Genomic DNA, 23,788 nt, shown 5'->3' with positions numbered 1-23,788 from the left:
CACGTGTTTCTAATACCGTGGTCAGCCTATATTTGTCGACTACAAATTTATTATGGGAGGATTAAAATGCATCGCTCAAGTGCATCGCAAACAAGGTGCCGTTATCGCGGCACGTGACTATTTCTTAACCAGAAAAAAAGTTACATATTGCTAAACGTAGAATAAGGCATAAATCGAGTTAGGCGAAAGTGAAACGTAAGAAAAAAAGAGTACCGACCCTCGTAGGAGAGATTAGCATCGAAATAAGCCGCACAAGGACCGTTGGCCATTTTGTGCTTCTTGTTATTATTACCCTTTAAACTCATTCCAGGTCTTTCCGAAGTCCCGCACTTCCGTCCCTCCCGAATAAAGCGTCAGGAAACCTCGAAAGCAAGGACGATGCGACACGAAATGCAATTAAGTAGATTTAATACATTTAATACAATAACATAGTAACAGTCATATAATCGGGGATTTACATTAAAATCTCTGCATATTAATTACACTCTCTCGTTACACGTGGCTCATTTTTTTAAACATTTTTATTTAATTAAAGTAACATTTTCTAAACTACGCGCGGTTGCATACGGAAGACAAGAGAGATTAATTTTAAGGATATTAAAGATATATCTTTAAAAAGAAGGAGAATACATTATATAATGTACGCGAAAATCACAGTGACGCGGTACTTTCGTGTTCCTGCACATTGCACGCATACATTTACCTTTGTACGTAACGAAGATTAAGATTAATTAATTATAGCGCGGATTTATTAACGGTAAATAGAGGAAACGGGGCGCGCGCGAGAGTGCGGTAATGTCGTCGCGCTAATTCCTTCGCCTTGCTTTCTCGGTTTCGCCCTTCCCACCCCTCGCTGGCCCGCATCCCTCTGGCATTATTCCACCCGTATCGCAACGTATTATACGTTCGAGAGCTGTGATCGAGTTTGGATTCCGTTGTGTGTTCTCGAGTTTGTCGTTAATGAAGATCCTACGTGAACCATCCGTGTGGATCGCAGGGCGAGAAAATGAAAAAATAAAAGACGTATGTACGAAATATATGTTACGATAAGTCTCGCGCGCATAGAAGAGAGACAGAAAGGCGACGAGCGAATTGTCCGTCCTCGTCCCCCTAAGACGTTATGGAGATTCATGAAGAGAGCAGCCAGATTTATGCTCGTTCCTCGCGAATTGTCTCGCTGGAACTATGGCGAATCGCCGACAATACAAATTGTTAAAGGTTTGCATTCGCGTTCTAGTTTAGTGTCGTGTTTAGATATAAATGTAGCTGCCTAACTTTCAGTTATTTTTGACTCATGTGAAAATTGAATCTAAAATTATCACGAATTAGAAATTGAATAACTGCATTTAACGAAGATTGAATATGCCGGATGTGTGTCTTGATGGCTAATAAAGTTTATGCAGTCAATATTATTCTGAGAATTGAAAATTGGATAATCCTTAAGTGTGCTCGTCTAATTTTGAGCTTTGTTTGCTTAATACGCAGGTAATATGCATTCAATTGTCTACTAAGTGTCAGGCAGTTGCATTTAGCGCTAAATGCGCGATACGAATGCAAGCTTGAGAGTTTGCGAGCGGGACAATTGAATGACAGGAGTAAGCCAAACCCAAGAGGAGACACTTATATCCTGAGCTTATACATTTGTTAACGACAGAATGCTTAAATAATATTATTGATACTTTTATGCGCTATAGTTCGCTCGCGTTAACATCATCGTCCTATCTGGAAACAAAATCTCGCGATGTAAGTGTATTCTTCTGTTTATCTAATAAATTTCACTTGACTCACTAATATCGTGATATATATTCTCGCGTAAAGATAAAAGAAAACGTCAAAATTTTTTTTCTTTGGATTTTCCCAGAACGACGCGGTTAACGTTATCGAGCTATGGTCCGATTGTTGCTATTCGTAAGATTGTTGTTAAATCACTAATGATCGCGCGTGGATAAAAGTAATACTTTGGCCCGATCCCGAGAATGACTCTCACAATGCCATTTGCGCTCACAGAGATGATCTGATGATGCTAAACCGCATGCCACGCAAGATTACTTGAAGAACATCGCTATGAATAAAATATTATGAAATTACAAAGCAATTGGACAACGTTCAAAAATATAAGGAAATATACCGTCCAAGATAATACAACGTTTGTGAGAGCAATATATGGCGCAGTTTTGAAGCCGATTGACTCGCGGGTTATGCTTGGGATTGAATTAAAACGTCAATTAGGGATTAGGAACAAAAATGGGAGAAACTTAATATTAATTTTGACGTAAACAGGAACTTCTCTAATATGTTTGTTAATCTCTAAGTATCATGGTGAAAAATTGTGACATTCATATATGATTAATATTTAATAAATTCCGCAACGTACTTTTTTTGTTAAATTATCGAATTCATTTATAAACAACTTTTAAATTATTTTCGAATTTAAAAAAGATTAGATCAATGATAGATAGATATATAAATAATTCACAGCAATTTTAGATGCATTAATTTAGCATTATTGTATGCCAACATAAAGAGAGAAAAAATCTAGCGGAATAAATAAATAAATTGTTTGAAATTACAGCCCCACCATAATACTTATAGATTGATGATGTCTGGCATTTCGTATTCTATTATAGCATATTTAGGATATTTATATTTCTTTAATTTAAACGGATATTTCTTTTTTTTAGTTAAAGTTATCGTGTAAATGAGATTTTTACGACTTGCTGAGAAAATCTCTTCAAGTTTTCTTGCACGCGAAATCTTATTCGACAATCGCCACTCTTTCTTATTGCGTAAGATTTCGTACAGTATAGAATCATGCTTCCGACGTTGCTCCTTTCCTCGGCTTGCGCTATACGCGCCTTAAGAATAACATACTCGTGAAAGTAATTAATTTATCAGGCGATCGATGAGGGCTCGGACGATTTATTAAGTAACCAACAATAAAACGCGTAAAAAGGCGATGCAGAGAGAACTTGCAACCGCGAAAGTTTTGTAAATGTCTCATGGGTACTCAGTAACGTGATACTTAATGCCCGTCAGAGATCGCTCTGGAATGACGGAGTGAGTTCACTCACGCACGCGCGTATACGTATTAACGCCGTATAACGATTCTCTAAAGCTCTATTATTATAATGATTAAGGATTATAAATAATAAATGTCTGTAACAAATAAAAAGTACCACGCAATGAACGAAAAAAGTAGATAAACTTTCTCGATATTGTGTGCTGGAAGAAGGAGAGAGAGACAAAGTTGAACGAACTTTCCTTTCATCGAAGCTTGAGAGAATATCCTGTTTATCTTTCTTGCAGCACGACATAGTGATGTAACATGTTTAAGTTTCTGCTATGAGCTAGGTGTCACCTCACACGATCAGTACAATTTGATCTGCCATTTTATAAAGAACGATTGATGGAGTAAGCATACGTGCTTTTTTCCTGACCATTTAAGACTTTTTCAATTTTGAGAATTACTTATTATTTGTATACTATACGTTGATTATATTTATTATACTATAATCGAGATTCATGTTTGAAACGATAAAGCGACAGGAATACATATATTCTCGAATACAATTTGGAATTAAAAGTTTAAATTATATATGTATATAGTGATGCATATAAGTAGATCTTGTAATTATAAAGAGACTTAATTTATCTATAACCGCGTGCCTTCATCAGTAGGAAATTACAGAAATTGCAACTTCATTAACTCGTAGACCAAATAAGCTCAAAGTAATAAACGTCTCTTTATCTAGAAAGCCATGTGTATGGAATGCACGGTGCTAAATTAAATATGTCGTTAACTAATCATGTTATTTTTGCAAAACTTGTTCCTTTATGTTATTTACTAAGGATTATTGCAACAGCAATTATATCTTTATGTAGTAATAACTTCAATACATTAACACTATAGATAAATATGTATCTCTTCTTTAAATGTGGAATACATATAAATCTTCTAATGCGTAATTTCTCTCGTAATTTTTACGATTTTTATATATTTTTATATTTATTTATTTATATTAATTAAGTCTAAAATTTTAAAATAAAATTTTAATTTTCTTTAAAATTATAAATGCAGAAATATGTAAGTAATTATTACATTTTACATGTCGATCGTAAAAAAGTAATTCTATGTATAATTAAACAAAAAACGATTTGAATTTATTTATAAATTATTTATATTTAGTTTCAATCGCATAAAATTTAATTTAGCACCAGGTCCACCAAATCGATAGATAATAAAATTATCACGTATATACATATAATTAGCGCGTTCGACAGAAATTTCTATGTCATGTAAGATCGGTGATGTCTCTTGTTGGGTAGGAGCGGTCGTGTACCGCGCAGTGGGGCCAAGGGTAGGCCGAGTGTCCGTGAGCCCCAGCGGGGGTTGCACCGGTAAGCTTCAACCCCAAAGTGCCAGGTTGTTCCACCAAGTTCTCGTGTTCTCGCTCGTGTTAACGGTAACCGTAATCCGTAGTACGTAGTACATACCCAGATTCCATACCCACATTCACACATTGCACAAATATCATACATACTCAGTTTACAAACACCAATTAAGATTATCATATGTAAATTAAAATTTTTTTCTACATTATGTGAAATTGATGACGAATCTGAAAATTTAAAGCCTTATTGTGTTGTATCTTGTTCGTATTGTTATGTTCCATAACTAAAAATCGTTATTTATAAGAATATAAATTGATATTTTTTAATTGAAAAACTTGATATTTTAAATTAACAGTTTAAAATATTATAAGAAACACCTTTTTTTCCCTAAAATAGATCTCTAATATTTTAGTTATTGTTTTTTTCAATTGATATAATTTTTATAGCATTTAAATTTTTTATTTTATTTTTCATTATAATATCATAACGTGAATTTAATTTTTTAAAATTATTTATCGACAAATGTCATAACATAATAATTTCATTTGTGGAATCAAACTATTACGTTACGAGACATTCTTCTGCCTTTTATGTATCTAATAATCAAAATCAAATATTCTCATTAAAGATCAATTGATATATTGTTATACACTACATACTCTCTTCTTACACATTTCACAATACTTAATTTTAATTGACATATGAGACATCTGTCACTGTTACTATCTAGTTACTTTAGGTATCCATTAGTTCGAGTATTGTCACCGATAGTATTTATTAATGGATTGGTTGAACTTATATATAGACGCATATATAGACACACACACACATATATATATATATATATATATATATATGTGTGTGTGTGTGTGTGCGTGTGTATATATGTATATATTCTTATGGAATGCTTAGGAAACAGAGAATCGTATGTTAGTTATGCATCCGTTGTTCATTGTACTGCCTACGCGATCTGTATTCGTCTCGTCTGCCTTTTCTATACGACGTGCGATTTAAAAAATCGATCGATTCACGTAAATACACTCGCTCGTGTGTCTGCGGCGGAAATAGAATGTACACTATTAAAGTATTCGCGTTGTCCCACTTTTTTATATTAGTTTGATGTAACTTATACGGAAAAATCGACAGTTTTTTTTCTCCAATTTTATTTAAATATATATAAAAATTAAAAACTTGAATTATATATAATTTTATAATTAATATAAAATTTACGACAATTAACACTTTCTTAATTTCACGATTCTAGACGTTCTATCGTATTAAAATAAATGTGCGCATAGATTGTGTAAAATAATATGTATAATTTTTTTCACATTATATATTATGAATACATATTATGAATACTTTTCACTGAATTGGTATATAATCCGATAACCGGCTCTTTCAACGAACAGGCGATTAAAATGAATTAATATGATTGTCTGACTAGTCTCACCGTTATAAAAAATAACCGCGTTATTTTATTGCAACGGCCTGGGATATTTTATTACATTGCAATTTAATTATGGGAATAATTAGCTCTTCAATCGGATAATGCGATTGGCGAAGAGTAAGTATCGAAGAAGCGATATAAGTCGCAGCCTTGTACTATTTCGCTGCAGCAGTAAAAGTTTGAATTACTTTCTTAGCTCTATCTCGAGTTGATTTGTTCTCTGTACATTTGTTACACCGTATCTACGTTTTCTAATCTGCTTTAAAGCCATTCCTAATTGCCATTTAACACGCTACAAAGTTGATCTTTGTAGCCTGAATTCGCTTCTTCGATAATTCTACTGCCCGAAATAATTCTGACGACTGTGGGAACATGGAGAGATGTTTTCATTATTTTCAAATTTCTTTTTCTCAGATCATTGTTCAGTTATAAACCCACGATGCTATTACCATATATATGAAGAACAATCCGCTGATTATTAAACTTCCGCGTATATTTTCAATAAATATGTATCGAAGCTATTTTCTAAAATGTGTCAAGTTATTCAACGGAATATAGAGTTATTTGATAGAATAATACCTTACTGTTTGGCATACACATTTCCCGGGGTATCCCGCATATATAATCTATCGTATAAACAAGCAGCGGATTGCAATTCTGTGTTCTAAAAATGGAATCGGTGCACACATTGCTCAGTCCATTAGAGGCTAGAGACGCCTGGATGTTCATATGGTAAATACGAAAAGTTCGAGATGTTTTAAAGCGCATTATGAAATTCTCGTATTTACTGCATGAAAATATGTGGATATATAGATAACCTTTGGTCGGTTAGGAGTCTATATCTATATACATATACATATAAATATATCGTGTGTTAATATATATTTTACTTTATAGTATAGAATAGTCTACAAGTAATCGTAATAAGAACCGTATTTGGTTCCTAATGTGTGTGTATATATATACACACATTTATATAAATCCCGTATCTCGTACTGGTGTTGGATGACTGCCTAGCTCATAGTATATAGTTTTATCCAGAATTTCTCTCGTTTTATACTATCCGTATGAATATTCGAGCCTAACATTAGTTTTCACTAGAACTTAGCCTGATGTCTCTAGGTCTGTTTAAAAAAGCGTGTTAAACGAAAAATTTGTGTGTACATCACGTCGCATGACAAGAGAACTGTTAGATCCTTTCCTGATCTATTTCACGGAAAGGATTCTCGTTAAAATCGAGGCGAAGTCACGGCCGGTCACAAAACGCCGGAAAATCTCAATTTACAGAGCTTGTTTTAGAGCTATCGATACCCGATACTTGGCTCGTATTCTCGTCGTGTTTAGCGCTAAATGAGGTCATCAGATTTTCATCTCTCGCTGAGACATTAAAGGTGATTATATTAAACAAATATAATTAATAATTCACTATAGTTAATGTGCAATACAAAAATAAGAATGTGAATTGCTATACTAAGTGAGAAAGTACATGGATATTTATTCTTTTTTCAGTATTTTTCTACTTATGAATACTTAACACTCTTTGAATATCTTTCACTGTTATTTTATGCGTCGGACAGAACGACGCCTGCATGTAATCAAACTGGTTGTATGTAGTTCTAGTGAAAACTGAAATCAGTCTCGTAAAAGTATTTTCGCGCGGATCGATAGTCCGTCGAAAGTGTTAATAAAAAAGCACACTGAAGGGAATTATTTAAAATAAAAGAAAGAAATATTTTTTCGAATTTCTCATACATGACTTAGACATATATATATTTCTCCTTATTATCTCTGAATTACCTTTATTATTTTCGCGCGTTCTATTATTATTTTTTTAATATTGTAACACGCCTGAAATTGCTTATTGCGCGGCTATGGGTCAATTTTTCCGTGAAACAAACGAATTCGAGTTGAGTATCGCAAAAAAGAGGAGGGAAGGCGATATCGGGACAGAATCATTGCCGAGATCGATGATGAAGACTTCGTTGAAGATGCAGTTATCTAGGGGCGAGTAATCTACCATCTACATACACCTATTATCTTATAGAAAATATCGCCATATATAAAGTGATTTTAATTATATTATATATTGTTCATAGTAAAAAAACGTCTAGTTTAACCACAACGGGTCGATTACTCATTTGATGGATTATAAAAATAAACTTCATTAAAATTGAGAATATTCATTTACTAAAACGGTGGCGAGATGTTGAACGAAGAGAATAATATCGTGATTGAAACTAGTGTCCAAATCTTCCCGCGGTGGTACAAGAGTATTAGACAATTTAGATAAATCGAATTAAATGATTATATATAGTCTCTGATTAGAAGTCTTGTAGTATAAAACAAGTCGTTATTCACTAATCTTCGTAATTAACATTGATAGTAAATAATTTAGATAACGCTAAGATTGCCAACATAATTTTGATGCAAATTTTCGCAGATTTTGTCGAAAATGCATTTCTATGTCATACGATGTATGCAAATATTTTAATACGATAGTACTATTAAGTACAAAAAAATAATTATCTATATATTACACTTATGTTAATTAATTTATCGTAGAAAAATGTAGTTGGCAGCCTTGGCTGATGTTTAGGCTATAGTTACAGATCCGAGTTATAAAATAGTGTACTTCGAGCGACCGTAACGAGTATCTTCGTGTATGATAAAAGTTTTGTTTGAGTGTTGTTTGAGTTTATTAAAGAAATATATATCTATAGATAAAGTAGTTTCTTTCGAAGAAATCGTTAGAAACGGTAAGGCGATTTGATGCGATGCTTCGCCTACAGTTTCTACTTAGAATTTATAGAACAGTAGATAGAAAGTTAGACATGTAGATAGAATGAGAGTGATTATCTTTTTTGTGTGTCGTGTGTACGTCTGTCAATTCGATTATCTCTTCCGGTATTTCCCTGTACAATTGTACAAGCTCCCGCTATGTATTCGCGGCTAGTATCCGAATTAGAACCGGTCATAAAATTTACTGCTCCAACATCGTTATTTCTTGTCGTTTGTTTGACCGCTAGCATTAAAACGCTAATTAGAGTTAGCAGCGTGATACACTAATGAGTACGTAGTTTAGAAACTTCGATCTGTCACGATGATATCTATATATGTTTATATATTTAGTTACTCTCTCTATATATATATTATATATAAACTACAATTTTTTAATGCCGGTATATAGCCATTAATACGTGTGTGTAGTTTAGGATATACTACCGATTCTGCTGCCCCGAAAATATTATTAATATCTATTAATTTATTTTACTCACAACATTATAATAATTCCGTCGTTGCTAAGCATGGATGCGCGAATTAACGGCTCACCATGACAATCATTTTTAATTGTAATGACGCTTATATTAACAACATGATTCGTTCAATGTGTTGCTTTGTCAAAAGTATCTATACGCACTTCGCTCTTTAATTATGGGAAAAAAGCAGCTTCTCATCATGGCAGAGATCAGGATCTATCCGCTTCAATATATGTTATAATGTAAATCGACACTATTATGTACACGGAAATCATTTATAAGATTCTTTTCACACAGCATTCTTCTCTACACCAACGTTTTTGATATTGAATCGGAATACGAATAAAATAATGCTTTCGTCATAATTTATTGAAAGACATTAACGCTGCTTGCAATGTATATTTTTGCATTCTGCTTATCCTATTATTATATCATAAAACTACATTATAAAATAATGTCGAATACCTAGATATATCCACTTAACTACGTTTAGTCTTTCTATACACGTACATCATCCATTTGCGATAAAGAATAGAGTTTACACATGTAATGAATTGAATAGCATTTATTTAATTAATTATTTTTTTTTTTATTTTTTTAGGCCCTCTTTTCTTGATTAGATGAAAAGAAAATCATTAAAATGGTGCAATAAAGAATACATATTTTGTTATCATATTTTGGAATAAATCGATAGTTTTGGAGAAATTAGAAATAATCGAAAAAAGAAATCTTCTAATAATAAAACTCTTATAGCAATATGAGCTGTTTATAAAACGATCAATATCATTTCCTCAAATGTACGAATATATCAAATGTACAGAATGAAAAGAATATATCTTCTAAAGATAGCAAGAACTTGCTAATAATTTTTACTTTCGTGTAATTTCACGTGCAGTTTCTTGTTAAAGTCGTAAGGTATAGAGAGACGATATCAAAATATAAATTATCTCGAGAAAGATCCAAATTTCAATTTCGACCTAGAACCGATTTTCGGATAGAATTATCGTGTGATAGACGTATTGGCATGTCAGATTTATGTGTCGGATAATTCTTCTTGGTAATCTTTGATTCATTCCTCCGCCTAACCAATTCTAAGTTGAGCGAGTGATTCTATGCCAAAATTTGGGACTCAAAGCTCAACTTATTCGAAGTCCCCTGGGTAGATTTCACGGTGCGAAACCCTTATCTAAAATCTCGATCGCGTTTACGTCAGCTGGAGATACACTCGAAATAGATGAACTCTTGGCCTAGATCCCTACGCGTTGGTCGTTTCGATGAGCGGCCGAACCTGGGCAATAAGGATTTCCACGGCCAGATTTTGTGTGTGTGTGTGCGTGTGTGTATATGTATGTATATAAAATGCTTCAGAAGTTGCACGCTTTTATTACAGTTGAGACATTTTTAAAGAATTTGGAACTTTGTCTATTTTATGACAGATTTTTCTTTTATGATATTATATGTCGCGATAACACAACTTAATATTTTGTTAAATAAATTCTGTTACAAAATTACAAAAATGCTTTGCTTAAAGTTTACTTACAAAATAAAATTTCATCTGTTTTGCAATTTAAATTATTACACATTTTTAATATATTCAATTATTTATAATTCATACAAGCACATCATATTTTGATATTAAAATGATGTTAGTACTTTTCCAATTTATATTATAATATTAGATATAGTAATATTCTTGTAATATATTTTTTTTATTTGATTAATACATTATATCTGTAATTCAGAGAACACGATCCCTCGGAAGCACCCTGTATATACATACCTGGCCCAGCTCTGTACATGTGAGAATATCTGTGTGCTTGTACGTATGTGTGTGTATCGCTATTTTTGGCCGGATCGAGATACGACCCCAAGAGCTATCGGTGCAGCCGTCGGTTGTCGCGAAATCCGGAAGCCGCACCCGTTTCGACGGCTGGACGTGGACGTGCGGCCCCTTTCTTTTTATGAAACTTCCGATAAACGCCCGCTGGCAAGGATTTCCGTTTCATTCGTCAACCTGTCTAATCCGAGGCCGTGCGCGACACACTCTTTTTCTTTCTCTTTTTATATAGAAGAATATTATTATTATATTTTTTTCGTTTTTGTCATATATTATTTGTTTTTAATAAAAAAAATGCGAATTATTGTGAGTGTAATTACGAAAGAAAATATTTTAATATATTTAGAAAATAATTATTAAAAATTAGAATTGTGTGCCCTTGAGAATATATTTAAGTTACGTAGATAATTTTCATCATTCTGATTCAATATTTAAGTTGAAATCCGATGCCTTTATGAGAGAAATACAATTCTTTTATTACTATTTAATTTCTTCTATTTAATAAAAGCGTCTATATAGCGTAATATATTAATTTTTTTTATTTATGCAATTCTCACTAGACTAGATTCATTTATATTGTCGAATTGTATTTGAAAACAAAGAATATTTGAATACAATGTCGTACAATGTAAATCGTCAAGTTACGGCGGACAGGTCTATAGAGTGTTTCCCCTTTAACTATAGCAGTTCGGAACTTCCGGTCAGAACACGTCGATATAGACAAGCCACACCATTAAGCGTCGTGATACCCCATACAAATCACGTCGATCCACGATTTATGGTCCATTCACCATCTCTCGCAATCGCGTTATCAGTGCCGATGGTTGCGCGGCCAAAACGAGGCTTCTCCATGAAAACACGTTGTTGCGACAGTATAGAAACGACAGTATAGACATTCTGTTCCCTCATATTAACGGTACATCAAAAACGCGTTTTGATCTTCAACGACATTGCCGATTACATTCGCAAATTATTTCATGTATATTGTAAATATAATCAGCACAATCGGCTATATACAAAACAATTTATATACTAATTATTCTTGTCCTAAAATTGTTTTATATTGTTTTTCGAGTAAAGATAAAATTGTTTTCTTTTTAATTTCTACATGATTTAACTAGAAACATCAAAATTTGATCGATTATAATGATTCTTATATCGAGAAAAGGAAATGCATTCTTTACATTATATTTTTTCACAAATTCTCTTATGATTTTTATTATTTGATGACTATAGATATTAAGACTGTTTAATACAACTATAATATCAAAATTATTTTGACAATCATAAAGTATATATAATTTTTTCAAAATAGAAGCTAGTCAGCACTTTTTCTCTTTCGATCTCTTGACTTGATGTTTCTAGATATTTAAATATTTTCAATTGCTTAAAAATTTCGCAATTTAATTCCTCGTATAATATATATAATTTTAATAGATTAGAATATTCAATATATCCAAGAAATATACATTAGACCAAAATTTTGAGAGCCTAAAAAAATCGAATTTAAACAAATTTTCACGGTGTACAGTATATTTGTAAATATATTCGTAAAGTTTCTCAAAAATTATTAATATATAAAATATTATGTCTTAATTTAAGACTGTGGGAATATAGTGATTTTACAAAAACTTTCTTTAATTATGATGATTCTTATTTTGGATTTAACATTTGTAATTCATGTAAAATTCGCGACTTCTGAGTTATCTTATATCTCATTGCTAGGAAAAAAAACGCGCGCTTTATTATGCTGAGAAATAATCTTTAACATTTCACGTTATGATCGCATAGATATGAAAACATATAAGCTTTTATTCCGCTTTTATTGCTAGTTATTTCCATTGCATCTCATTTGCATTCCAGTTTTTCCACGATCCTCCCGCGTATAGCATATACTATGAAATATATAATATTTAGCAAATTGAGAGATTATTTTCTCTTATTGAGTGGTTTTCACGTTGATATAACCACACTTTATGTAATCCTTTAGTATGATTTTTCCATTTTGATTTGTTTCAAAATGTTTACGTAATGCGTGACGATTATATTTATTTTGAAGATTATAATCTAATTAAACTATTAACAATGCAATAAAAAAGAGCAACATCTAGTAATATGTAAGCAACAATAACAATTTGTCGCGAATAAGATGCAGATAATCGCATTTAAAAACAAATAAAGTTAATTTTTCTAATAAATGTTAATTGGAATTTATACAGAATAAATTAATAAAAAAACTATTATTGAAATAGAAAATAAAATATATACAATATGGTTAAGACAAAAATATAATATGACGTTACAGAATAAAAAATAATACGTAGAAAGAAATTGTTTACATTGTATGTTTAAACAATTTATGTATGGCATTAAATTTGAAATATTAAATATAAATATAAATCACGATGTAGCATTTACACAAAACTACCGCGTTGAGAGAGAACTATGAGGTATCTGTACATATGTATTAATTCACGCAGTACGTTAACATAAATCCAGTCTTTTTTTTGTCTCGGTAACAATTCGCATTACAGATCATACTCCCCATCCCCGTTTTTGTTTCTCATCATTCTTAGCTTTCTTGTTGTTCTTTATTAATGTCAGGAGTGCCGGCGGTGTACTACCACGGAACAGGAAGTGAGAATGCAAGCCGCGCGTATACGGAGGCGCCGATGCAACACGTCCAACGCAATGCACTCCGGAAGAAATGTATGAAGTCGACATTCACTTTGCTCGAAACACACACCGAAATACCTCTTTCTTCGTCTGTCTATCTTTCACACGCATACACACATGCTCGTCTACTTTTTTCGCCATCATCGATCTTTCTCTTCCTCTTTATCTCTCTTTCTCTTTCTTTCTCTATCTAAAACAGAAATCCCATCTTTGCGAGCTTTCGAAGTATAACCATTCTTCGAGAATTCTTCTCAAATCGTCCCGCCTCGTTTATCGCGTTTCGTACGTTTCTGCCTTCGTCTGTTGCGTATGGAAAATGCGTATTAATACCAAAGTGCATTTCGATGCATCGAGTGCTACTCCAGGGAATCCCCGCACCGTAGTTTCGACGCCGATCGATACTCGTAGGTTCCATTATTGCCACAGCCAGTCGATGCATCCGAATCGAAACCGTAGTCGTGGCAGTAAACGCCAACGCGGTTTCGAGCATCCTCGCTCGATGGAGAAAGCTGATACCGTCGATACGAAGCGAAAGCTTTCTAAGTGCCTAGAGAAAACACCTGTCACACTTTTCGGCGACGTATGGCGCTCTTCCGTTATTTTCGATGTGTATTTCCTTTCAACGTGTTTCACAACACGCGCGAACTCATCCATCGAATGTAATTTTTCCGCGATAGAAGAACCGAATATATACGAGCGTTTAAGAGCTATTTTTCACACTTGAGTGTCGAAGACGAGAGGCAGAAGACACGCATACTCGAGGAAACCGTCGACATCCTCGAACGAAACTCGAGAAAACAAGAGAGACGATTGACAAAGCAACACATTCGGCAAAAATCACTGTTCTGCGTCTGTTTTTTTTTTTTCCTTTTAGTCATCCATATATGGCGCACCATCACATTTCTTTGTTCTCGTTCTATTCTTTTATTTATATTCATATTAAAAAAATATATATATAATTAGTTTCCAGACTATATTGTCGAGTGATAGTCGACGGAAATGACTAGCGAAAGCACATACGTGCATTGCTAGAGTGGCGCAGTTGTGACTGAAGTTTTATGTTTCAGTGGATCTAACCAATGGACAGCTCACCCCAAACAACAACACGCCCTTACTTACACAAGCACTTTCTGGTACGTCTTAAAAATCTTTCTTCTCCTTGACTGCGCTTTTTCTACTCGCTTCGCCGCGCTACGATCGATTCACTCGCAAATGCAAACAATTTCGGCTATGATAACTTTTTCGTTAACTAGTCACGCGAGATCGCGAGTAATAAAGATCGTGCGCTATTCGTTTGAAAATAATACTCGCAATCGCTTGAACGAAATATTGCGATAAAATGTTGGACATAGTATTATGTTCGAATCAGTCATCGCTTCTGCCATCTCATTTTAATATCGTTTAGTATTTTACGGTGGTATTTTTGCAAATTGGATTCTGCTTGCAAGATGGACAATTTTGTGAAAGATTGTTCTTTTATAATGTTTCCAATTTTACTGTTTAATGGGTTGCTTAGTATAGTTAGTTTTCATAAATCAATCTCAATTTACTGAAACAATAATAGTCGGACAACAGTAAGAGTTCTCTCAGTCAGTTAATATCCATCATTTCAGAAGACGATTCCAATTCGTATAAAGGCGAGCAATAGAAATTATAACAGTGTTGTTTATAAGCATGATTACTCTGCATGACATTGTTTTATGTATAATCATTTTTAAGACAATTGCATCTAACTATGCAGAATATTCGATAATAATCGCATCATCTCTCGTATGCAAATAGAATGATGTAAATCGAGGAGGAAAGTCCTCTATCGTTTTGTGATCTTTGCAATTATTAATGACAAATTAATTAAAAAAGATCTCGCGCGAATTGACCGATTTTTTAAAATTAATTTTTTATTAATAATTGCGAATTCCTTTCTAAAAAAGGCAAGTTAAGTTGATTCTCGCAAGTAATGTTGCCTCTCTTCCGCGATGCTGATTGGCTGTCTCGATTCGCGTTATGCATTATATTCATAATATCAAGAGGCTGTCATCGCAAAGGTTAGCAGTTTGACAGTTTGTTCAAAATAAAATAAAATAAAATAATAATATGTTTTAAATAATATGTTATAATACTTTAAACCCAATATTTTTGACAGTTATCAGCTGATTTCTGTCAAAAAATATTAATCGAATTTAAAGTATTATAACATTATTTACAACTTATTACTATTTAATATTTTTAACATATTATTTTAAAATTTAATTAACAAATTAACGCTTTATTAATATTTTTTTACAGACATCTGATTAAATCGTTAATTTGCTTATTAAATTTTAAAATAATAATATGTAAAAAATATAAAAATAGTAATATGTTGTAAATAATATATTATAATACCTTATCCGCGATTAATATTTTTTGACAGAAATCAGCTGATAACTATCAAAAATATTAATCGAGAGAGTTTAAAGTATTATAATAACATATTATTTAAAACATATTATTTTATTTAATTTTATTTTGAACAAACTGTCAAACTACTAACTTTTGCGACAGCCTCTCGATGTTACGAATATAACGCACAATGCGAATCGAGACAGTCAATAAGCATCGCGGAAAAGATGTAACAATATTGCGAGAATGGACTTAACATGCATTTTTAAGAAAGGGGTGTTATAATATTTTCTTAACTCTATCGAAATAAACAATTTCTCACTCACCGGTCCGGTGCAATAGTGGAATTGTAGTACACAGCACACATTGATCTGAAAACAAAATATTTAAATTATGTATATTCATGTGTGTGTGTGTGGGGGGGGGGGGGTGTATGTGTGTGTACAGGTATTTTGAAAGTCTGGAAACGGTCGAATATCTCAATGTAGTTTAGAAAAAAAAGAGTTTTAGGTTTTACCTCACAGTTGCCCCATTTTCGCCCGATGCCTCCCCGGACCTCCTCCTCCTCTCTTAGTTCATGGTAGCACTCACGACACTCGCGAAAACACGAATAATTACGATCGCCCGATACTTTACACGGCACTCCCGATACGCGAAACTTTACACGGCACTCCCGACGCGACGCGTGAATCTCACGCATATTTCGCATACATTGCGCAATGAGAAATAACGATGCGAAAACTATAATCACACGAATCAACATCCGTTCGACACTCGAGAATCTCGCAGTCAAATTCGCGCGCAGCTTATCAGCAATGCTACCTGTAACAAATAAAATAAAATAAATTAAAATATTACTATTTTAATTTTTTACCATATTATTATTTTAAAATTTAATTAGCAAATTAACGCTTTAATCAGCTACTTTCTGTGAAAAAATATTTTAATCGAGTTTAAACAAACTATATTATTTTTTTTAAATATCATTCTTTTTAATATAAAATTGAAGAATGGCGTGCGCGTAGCACTCGCTTGTGTTGTTCTAGTATCTCAAAATGGAGATGACTGTTTTACTCAATCAATTCAACTCGTTTTATCTGCACACGAGAGGTGATGCCGGTTAGTACCGGATATCCTGTACAGTAAATCTTTACTAATCCACAAAAAAATCTGTTGCGGGAAATCAATGATACTCATTATATCCGCGCTATTATCTATGAGATACGAACAAAGTAAATGTGACTGTATTTTGCTTAATTCTACCACACATAACTTTTCAATTTAGCTTCCATTTCAAAACATATTTATTCCGCGATCATCTTTATTCTCGCTATAAAGTAATATTCCTTCGCGAAGAAACATCGTCCGATCCCCTAACAGATACTCTCTTATTACTTTGCATCTCTTAATTTTCGCGCGGTCGCTTCCTGTCGAAGACGTTGAGAGACGTGAGAGAGAACGGAAGGAAAAGAAGCGTCGAAAGAGAGAAAAAGAGAGGCAAGGGGGGGCAGGGGGATGCCGACGTCCCCCAAGAGAAGTGTCGCACATGCGAGGGCGCCGAGATGCCGGCAGCGAAATACGCCTTCGTACTTTTATTTCCTTTTTTTCTTCCCCTCATTTTCCCCATCTCTAGAATATGCCCCCGATCTGCCCGCCATCGCGTCGTCGTGCCGTCCGCAATCTCCTCTCAAATAAATCAAACTTTTGAATCGCGCTTGTCCCTCTTCCCCGCATCCTCCCACGCGCACCGCTTCCTCTATGCCGTGGCACCGGCACAAAACTTTGTAACCGGCCGCCATTGTCAAGAGTTTAAAAGCTGAATGGGTTTTTAGATTGTACACCGGGGCGCTTTCGGTTTCCCGTAGCCCCGTCGCCCCATCGGACCCTCTTTTCCTCCCCGCCCCAGCGTCGAGAGAGTTTCAAATTCTTCGCGTACCGCCCGGATCTCATCCCCATGCTCCACTTCTTCTCTCTTTCTTCTTCCTCTTCTTCATCCTTCACTCTTGTTCTGGTCGTCTTTTATCTTCTCTCTCTCTGCTTTCGTGGTCGCCGTTAATCCAAAAGTACATACGGTATGACATTTACACGAGCTTTCGAGCGAACGCGATATACGGGATCGTTCAAGTCAGATGCATTAATCTCCGCCGCTTCTTATTGGCTATCTGTCAGAGTTTTTACGTGTGCTAAAGTTCCGGAATGCGGACGCGACGCGTAGAGATACTGTCCCATGTGCAATACAGCTTCGAACGTATAACAGAAAGTATAGTTTCGCTATGATTTTCTCTTCTTGTTATTTTTATTCGCGAAATGTACGAAGGAGGACAGTCGCGTTGGCAGGGTTTAGAAAGATGTGTTGGAAAATAGCTTTTAAAAACAGCAATTGTATTAGTGTTTCCGTGTTATTGTGCATTACGTGTATACTAAATATCATGTGTTAGCAGTAGTATTTGCAGTAAATGTCCGTAAGACTAACACACACATTTTCTTTAACGTTGTGTTTACTGAAAGCAGCGTAATATGTAATAGTTTAACGGAGAAAAAGCATGGCAAAAGAGAGATTCAAAGTATCAAAAAAATTTAGATTTGTTAGAAAGTATTACTCGATATTTATTTGAAGACGAAGTGTAGATTTTGAGTTTAAGATTATCATTTTTGGCGATTAGTGTTCTCCTTAATAACTGAATTTGGTGCAAGAAAAAAGATAAGATTATTTTCTGAAATTCTTTACGAAAGATGAAAAACTGATTATAAAACATTGTTACTGATTATAAAATTTCTCACTTGCATTACAATCGACACAAAGAGTAAAATAACTTATTAATTTAATTTGTAACCTTTAGTTTTCTCAGTAAATTTATTCAATATCAATATCATAAGAGAAATAGAAAGAGAGAGAGAAAAGAAGAGAGAGGGCGATAGGGAAAACAATGTTCTATCTGAAAATATTGGCACAAACTCTTGATTTTGAACTTATTTTCTATTGCACCAGATTCTGTGATTGTCCGCATCAGCATAATTTCTCCTCGCTTCCTTCGTTTATATTCTCACGCGAAGTCTTTTACTTCGAGAGCTGAATGTGAAACTGGGTAAGTTTAGTTTTTGTCGCTTGGCTTTTTTAACCGAAGCAACCATGTCAATATTTGTTCCGCTTTAACTTCTTAATAGCACGAAGGAAAATTAGCGGATCTCGTGATCCACGGATTAAACGCTAGATCAGTAACCGTAGTCGAACTCGTCTGTTATATCTCGTAAACTTTTCAAATCGATCGCCATCATTGCCTCGTGCGATTGCGTTGCTTGTCCCAGCGACGTGTTGTACAATATCATACATACATACATACATATATATATAATTATATTATATATATTATATATATATAAATATATATATGTGCAAGGCGCATTTTTTATTATCTCTATGGTCGTATGTAAAGGCTGCCTTGCAATGCGCTTCATGAGTGTCTTTTTTTTTACTCCTTTCTTTTTTTTATTTCGATAAAATGCATTACGAGAAAATTCGTTAAATGGACTCTATCCTTTTCCTTGTATTCAATGTGTGTGTATCGTGATGTAATCGCAATTTATGCGATCGTTAAATGCGGGAAACACGTGTACAATCCTCGAAGTAAAATGTAGACCAGAGATATTCGTCGTTCATTTATGCACGAATGTGCGTGAGCTCGTTACAACAGTCACACTACATATTGTATATGAGTTAAAGAATCTTATCTCTAATGAGATTTAACTAAAGCATATCGTTATACAATTGAAATGAGTTTGATATTAGTAAGCGGAAAGAGGCGAAAAAACTAAAAACTAGGGGCAAACGCCAACGGAACAACGTGCTTCAAGGTACTTGCATGGAAGATTCCTAAAAAGGATAAGGCATGCAAAAAGCTCATATCGCTATCACGAGTAAAATGAAATAATCAGAATATTCATCTTCAATAATGGTCATTCAGATGTTTAATTGTCGTGATATATATATCATGCGCTATAATTGCGATTGAAAGTTAAACGCGACTTAAAATCATTTGTAACACTTTATATGTATAAGAAAAAGTCTCTTAAATCTTTCTAAATCCTCAACTACTATAGCGTAATCGAAGCGCATTCGCTTTGTAATAAAAAAGTATATGCAACTCTTTAATGATCAGCTTTTTCATTTATCATCAGACACACTAGCGGATCCTGACGTCGATAATGGGGAGGGGGGGGGGGTTTGCAAAATTATTTAATATTATATATATATATATATATATATTATATAGATATAAAGAATTTCTCGCTTAATTATTTTCATGCAACGAAATTATCTCATCATTTCGTCCTATGTCTGACTTAATCTATACTTAACTCCTTGAATGCGTAATAAGTATAATTTACAATGTACCTTATACATACATATTGTATATATTATATAGATATAAAGAATTTCGCCTAATTATTTTCGTGCAACGAAATTATCTCATTATTTCGTTCTATGTCTGACTTATTCTAAACTTAACTCCTTGAATGCGCAATGAGTATAATTTACAGTGTATCTTATACTTTTATATATATATATAATATATATATAAAATATATATATAAAATATATATATAAAAGTATAAGATACATTGTAAATTATACTCATTACGCATTCAAGGAGTTAAGTATAGATTAAGTCAGACATAGGATGAAATAATGAGATAATTTCATGCACGAAAATAATTAGGCAAAATTCTTTATATATATATATATATATATATATATATAATATATACAATATGTATGTATAAGATACACTGTAAATTATACTCATTACGCATTCAAGGAGTTAAGTATAGATTAAGTCAGACATAGAACGAAATAATGAGATAATTTCGTTGCACGAAAATAATTAGGCAAAATTCTTTATATCTATATAATATATACAATATGTATGTATAAGATACACTGTAAATTATACTTATTACGCATTCAAGGAATTAGGTATAGATTAAGTCAGACATAGGATGAAATGATGAGATAATTTCATGCACAAAAATAATTAGACGAAATTCTTTATATACATATATATAATATATACAATATGTATGTATAAGATACGCTGTAAATTATACTCATTACGCATTCAAGGAGTTAAGTATAGATTAAGTCAGACATAGGACGAAATAATGAGATAATTTCGTTGCACGAAAATAATTAGGCGAAATTCTTTGTATCTATATAATATATATTATATAGATATAATATATATTATATATATATTATATAGATATAAAGAATTTCACCTAATTATTTTCGTGCAATGAAATTATCTCATCATTTCGTCCTATGTCTGACTTAATCTATACTTAACTCCTTGAATGCGTAATGAGTATAATTTACAGTGTATCTTATACTTATATATATACACTAGCGGATCCTGACGTCGATAGCTCTTTAATGTTTGTTTTTCTTTATTTATATTTTTTAAACAAATTCAGCAAAACTGTTTCTTTTAATTTGCAAGGGGTTAACCCCCCCCCCCCCCCGGATCATCCAGTGAACAAACATATTGATTAATATAAAATAATACCATTATCATTGGTTAAATTGATTATAATACATATATTCATATTATTAACATTTTGCTACAGTAATTGAGGATTTCATCAAATTGTCGAAAAGAAATTTACGAATATCTGCGCACTCCGCGAAAGACGAGGTCGAGCCTCGTCGAAGCTCGTCCTCGTCGTAACAACGATGTCCGCGTTTGCGATCGGGTTAAGAGGGTGAACATTGACGCGGGTTCATTGCAGTGATGAACAACTACCAGGCGGCCGCAGCGCAAGCCGGATTCCCGCCGGCGTCGCCGCACGGGGCCGGCGGACACGGTGGGCCGCAGGGCCGGCCTTTCCCGGCGGCCAATTCACCGGGCCCGATTGACATGTACAGCTCGAGCGCCGCCGCCGCAGCAGCAGCCGCAGCCGCGGATTCCGCAGTCGCAAGCTACGTCCAGGCCGCAGCTAGCCCGCAGCCCCCCACGACCGCGTTCCCCGCGATCGCCGTATCCCGTGCCCCGCTCAACTACAGTCCCGTAAGTCCACTTAATGCTCCCCCTTTTTGTTCATCGAATCGAGCCCTTCCCGAGAGAAATGGAACGAAAGGATGAAAAGCGCGTGCTTGTCAATATATTTGACGTTTCGAATCTTGTGATCACAGTATCAAGATTTATCTTCTTCAGTTTATCTAGTCTATTGTTAATAATGTCATGAGAACTGCAAAACTTTTTATACTTTGTAAAAATCACGCTAGTTGCCTTCTGTCTCGTGAATATAATTTTATACTACTGAATAGAATTTTGTAGCTGACACGGAGATCCGAGAAAAGATCGGAAGAGATCAGAGAAAGTATAGCGACCGGTTTAGACTAGGAAAATAATCACAAAAAGAAAATTAATCGAAAAAAACTTTTATATAATAATATGTGTTAATATAAATACGAAAGATCTGCTAAAATATTTTTACTGAATCTCCAATTTTTCTCTTATAAATTTCTTTTTATAGCTGATAAAAACAAATTATCCAAATAAAATCGATGATATTCAAAAATATTCGCATTTTATGATTAGAAATTTGTATTGCATGCAAGAATCTGAGTAATGCATTTTCCGCTGACAAAGTATTGCAAAATGAAAGAATTGTTTGACTATCGACTAAGCTCTTTATCGTTTCGTTCCATACTGCAATTTCACCAGCTTTATGCATCTCATAAATCTGATAAGCAAATATGAGTATATAATATTTTTTGCAAAAAGTAAGTTATGTTTAATGCGATCGGTTTATCGCTCTCAATTTTATAAAAAAATTGCTTCTATGTACATATATTATTACGCTTTATACATCCTATATATTTTGATTCTACATTTTATAAGTACGTCTCTGGTCTGTATAGGTCTTTAATCAGGTATAGTATGACCTAATATAATTATTATCTTGACTTGTATCGAAGAAATATACCTAATATTTCATTTATAAATTTCTCTAATCTATTATTCTCTCTACAATTTTAATATATTTAACAATATTTTCCGAAACTTTCCATATAACATTATATCCTTCGTATATATTTCGTCACTTATTATTACCTTTATATTATGTGCAATATTTTCGAGAAATGTAACACAAAAAGGCTACAACTTCAAAGGCCAAGTACCGCAATTGCACGCTGCAATTTTAAATATGCAGGCAAACGTAAGGGTTTATCTTTGCGCTAGTCCTTGTACAATAATCATTATTTTATGGAAAGGTTGATGAGATCGATATTTTGTACTGTTTCAGGGTCCTTTAATACCAGCGGCGTTCACTAATGGCTACCATTGAGCCTTGTTAAGACCTAATAACAGGTATGTATGTGCCATCAATAATATTTTGTCGAGTAGAAAATATAAATTTTACGTTGAAATAAAATTATTAGATATTCGCCAAGTCTAACATATGTAATAGTTAAGTTTCTTTTTTCAATTTCATAATTTTTGGTATAGCATTATCTACGAAGATTTACGAAAAATGCCTCTCTGCGTGACGGTAATAGAATATTAATAACAGCAATAATAAAACAAATTTTATTTCTTTTAAGATTAAAAAAAAAGATACGAATAATCTTTCACTTTTACATATTCAAAAGATAACTACACAATCTCGACGGTTTTGAAAAAAGAATTTTGAGTTCAGACACATACACATTTTTATTTTTTGTTAGCTATGTGAATGAATTCCCAATAAATTAAAAGGACTGTGTTTGCAAGACAAACATCTAACTTCTTG

At 33.5% G+C, this 23,788-nt stretch overlaps 1 protein-coding gene across 1 annotated transcript in view; it reads left to right on the top strand.

Annotated features, from left to right (window-relative positions):
- Positions 1-23,788, top strand: part of Rbp6 (RNA-binding protein 6) — a 655,858-nt gene that overhangs the window by 618,679 nt on the left and 13,391 nt on the right. Inside the window, exons 12-14 of the mRNA XM_083050120.1 lie at positions 14,680-14,745; positions 21,782-22,059; positions 23,303-23,367. Of these exons, the coding sequence (XP_082906246.1) occupies positions 14,680-14,745; positions 21,782-22,059; positions 23,303-23,344 (386 nt within the window). The 3' untranslated portion in view covers positions 23,345-23,367. The remainder of the gene's footprint in view (positions 1-14,679; positions 14,746-21,781; positions 22,060-23,302; positions 23,368-23,788) is intronic.

This window comes from Prenolepis imparis, unplaced genomic scaffold (genome assembly GCF_030444845.1).
Source record: "Prenolepis imparis isolate NDT839.2.m4 unplaced genomic scaffold, iyPreImpa1.0 SCAF_11, whole genome shotgun sequence".
In the NCBI taxonomy this organism is placed as follows: domain Eukaryota; kingdom Metazoa; phylum Arthropoda; class Insecta; order Hymenoptera; family Formicidae; genus Prenolepis; species Prenolepis imparis.
This window is presented reverse-complemented; position numbering and strand designations above follow the sequence as displayed.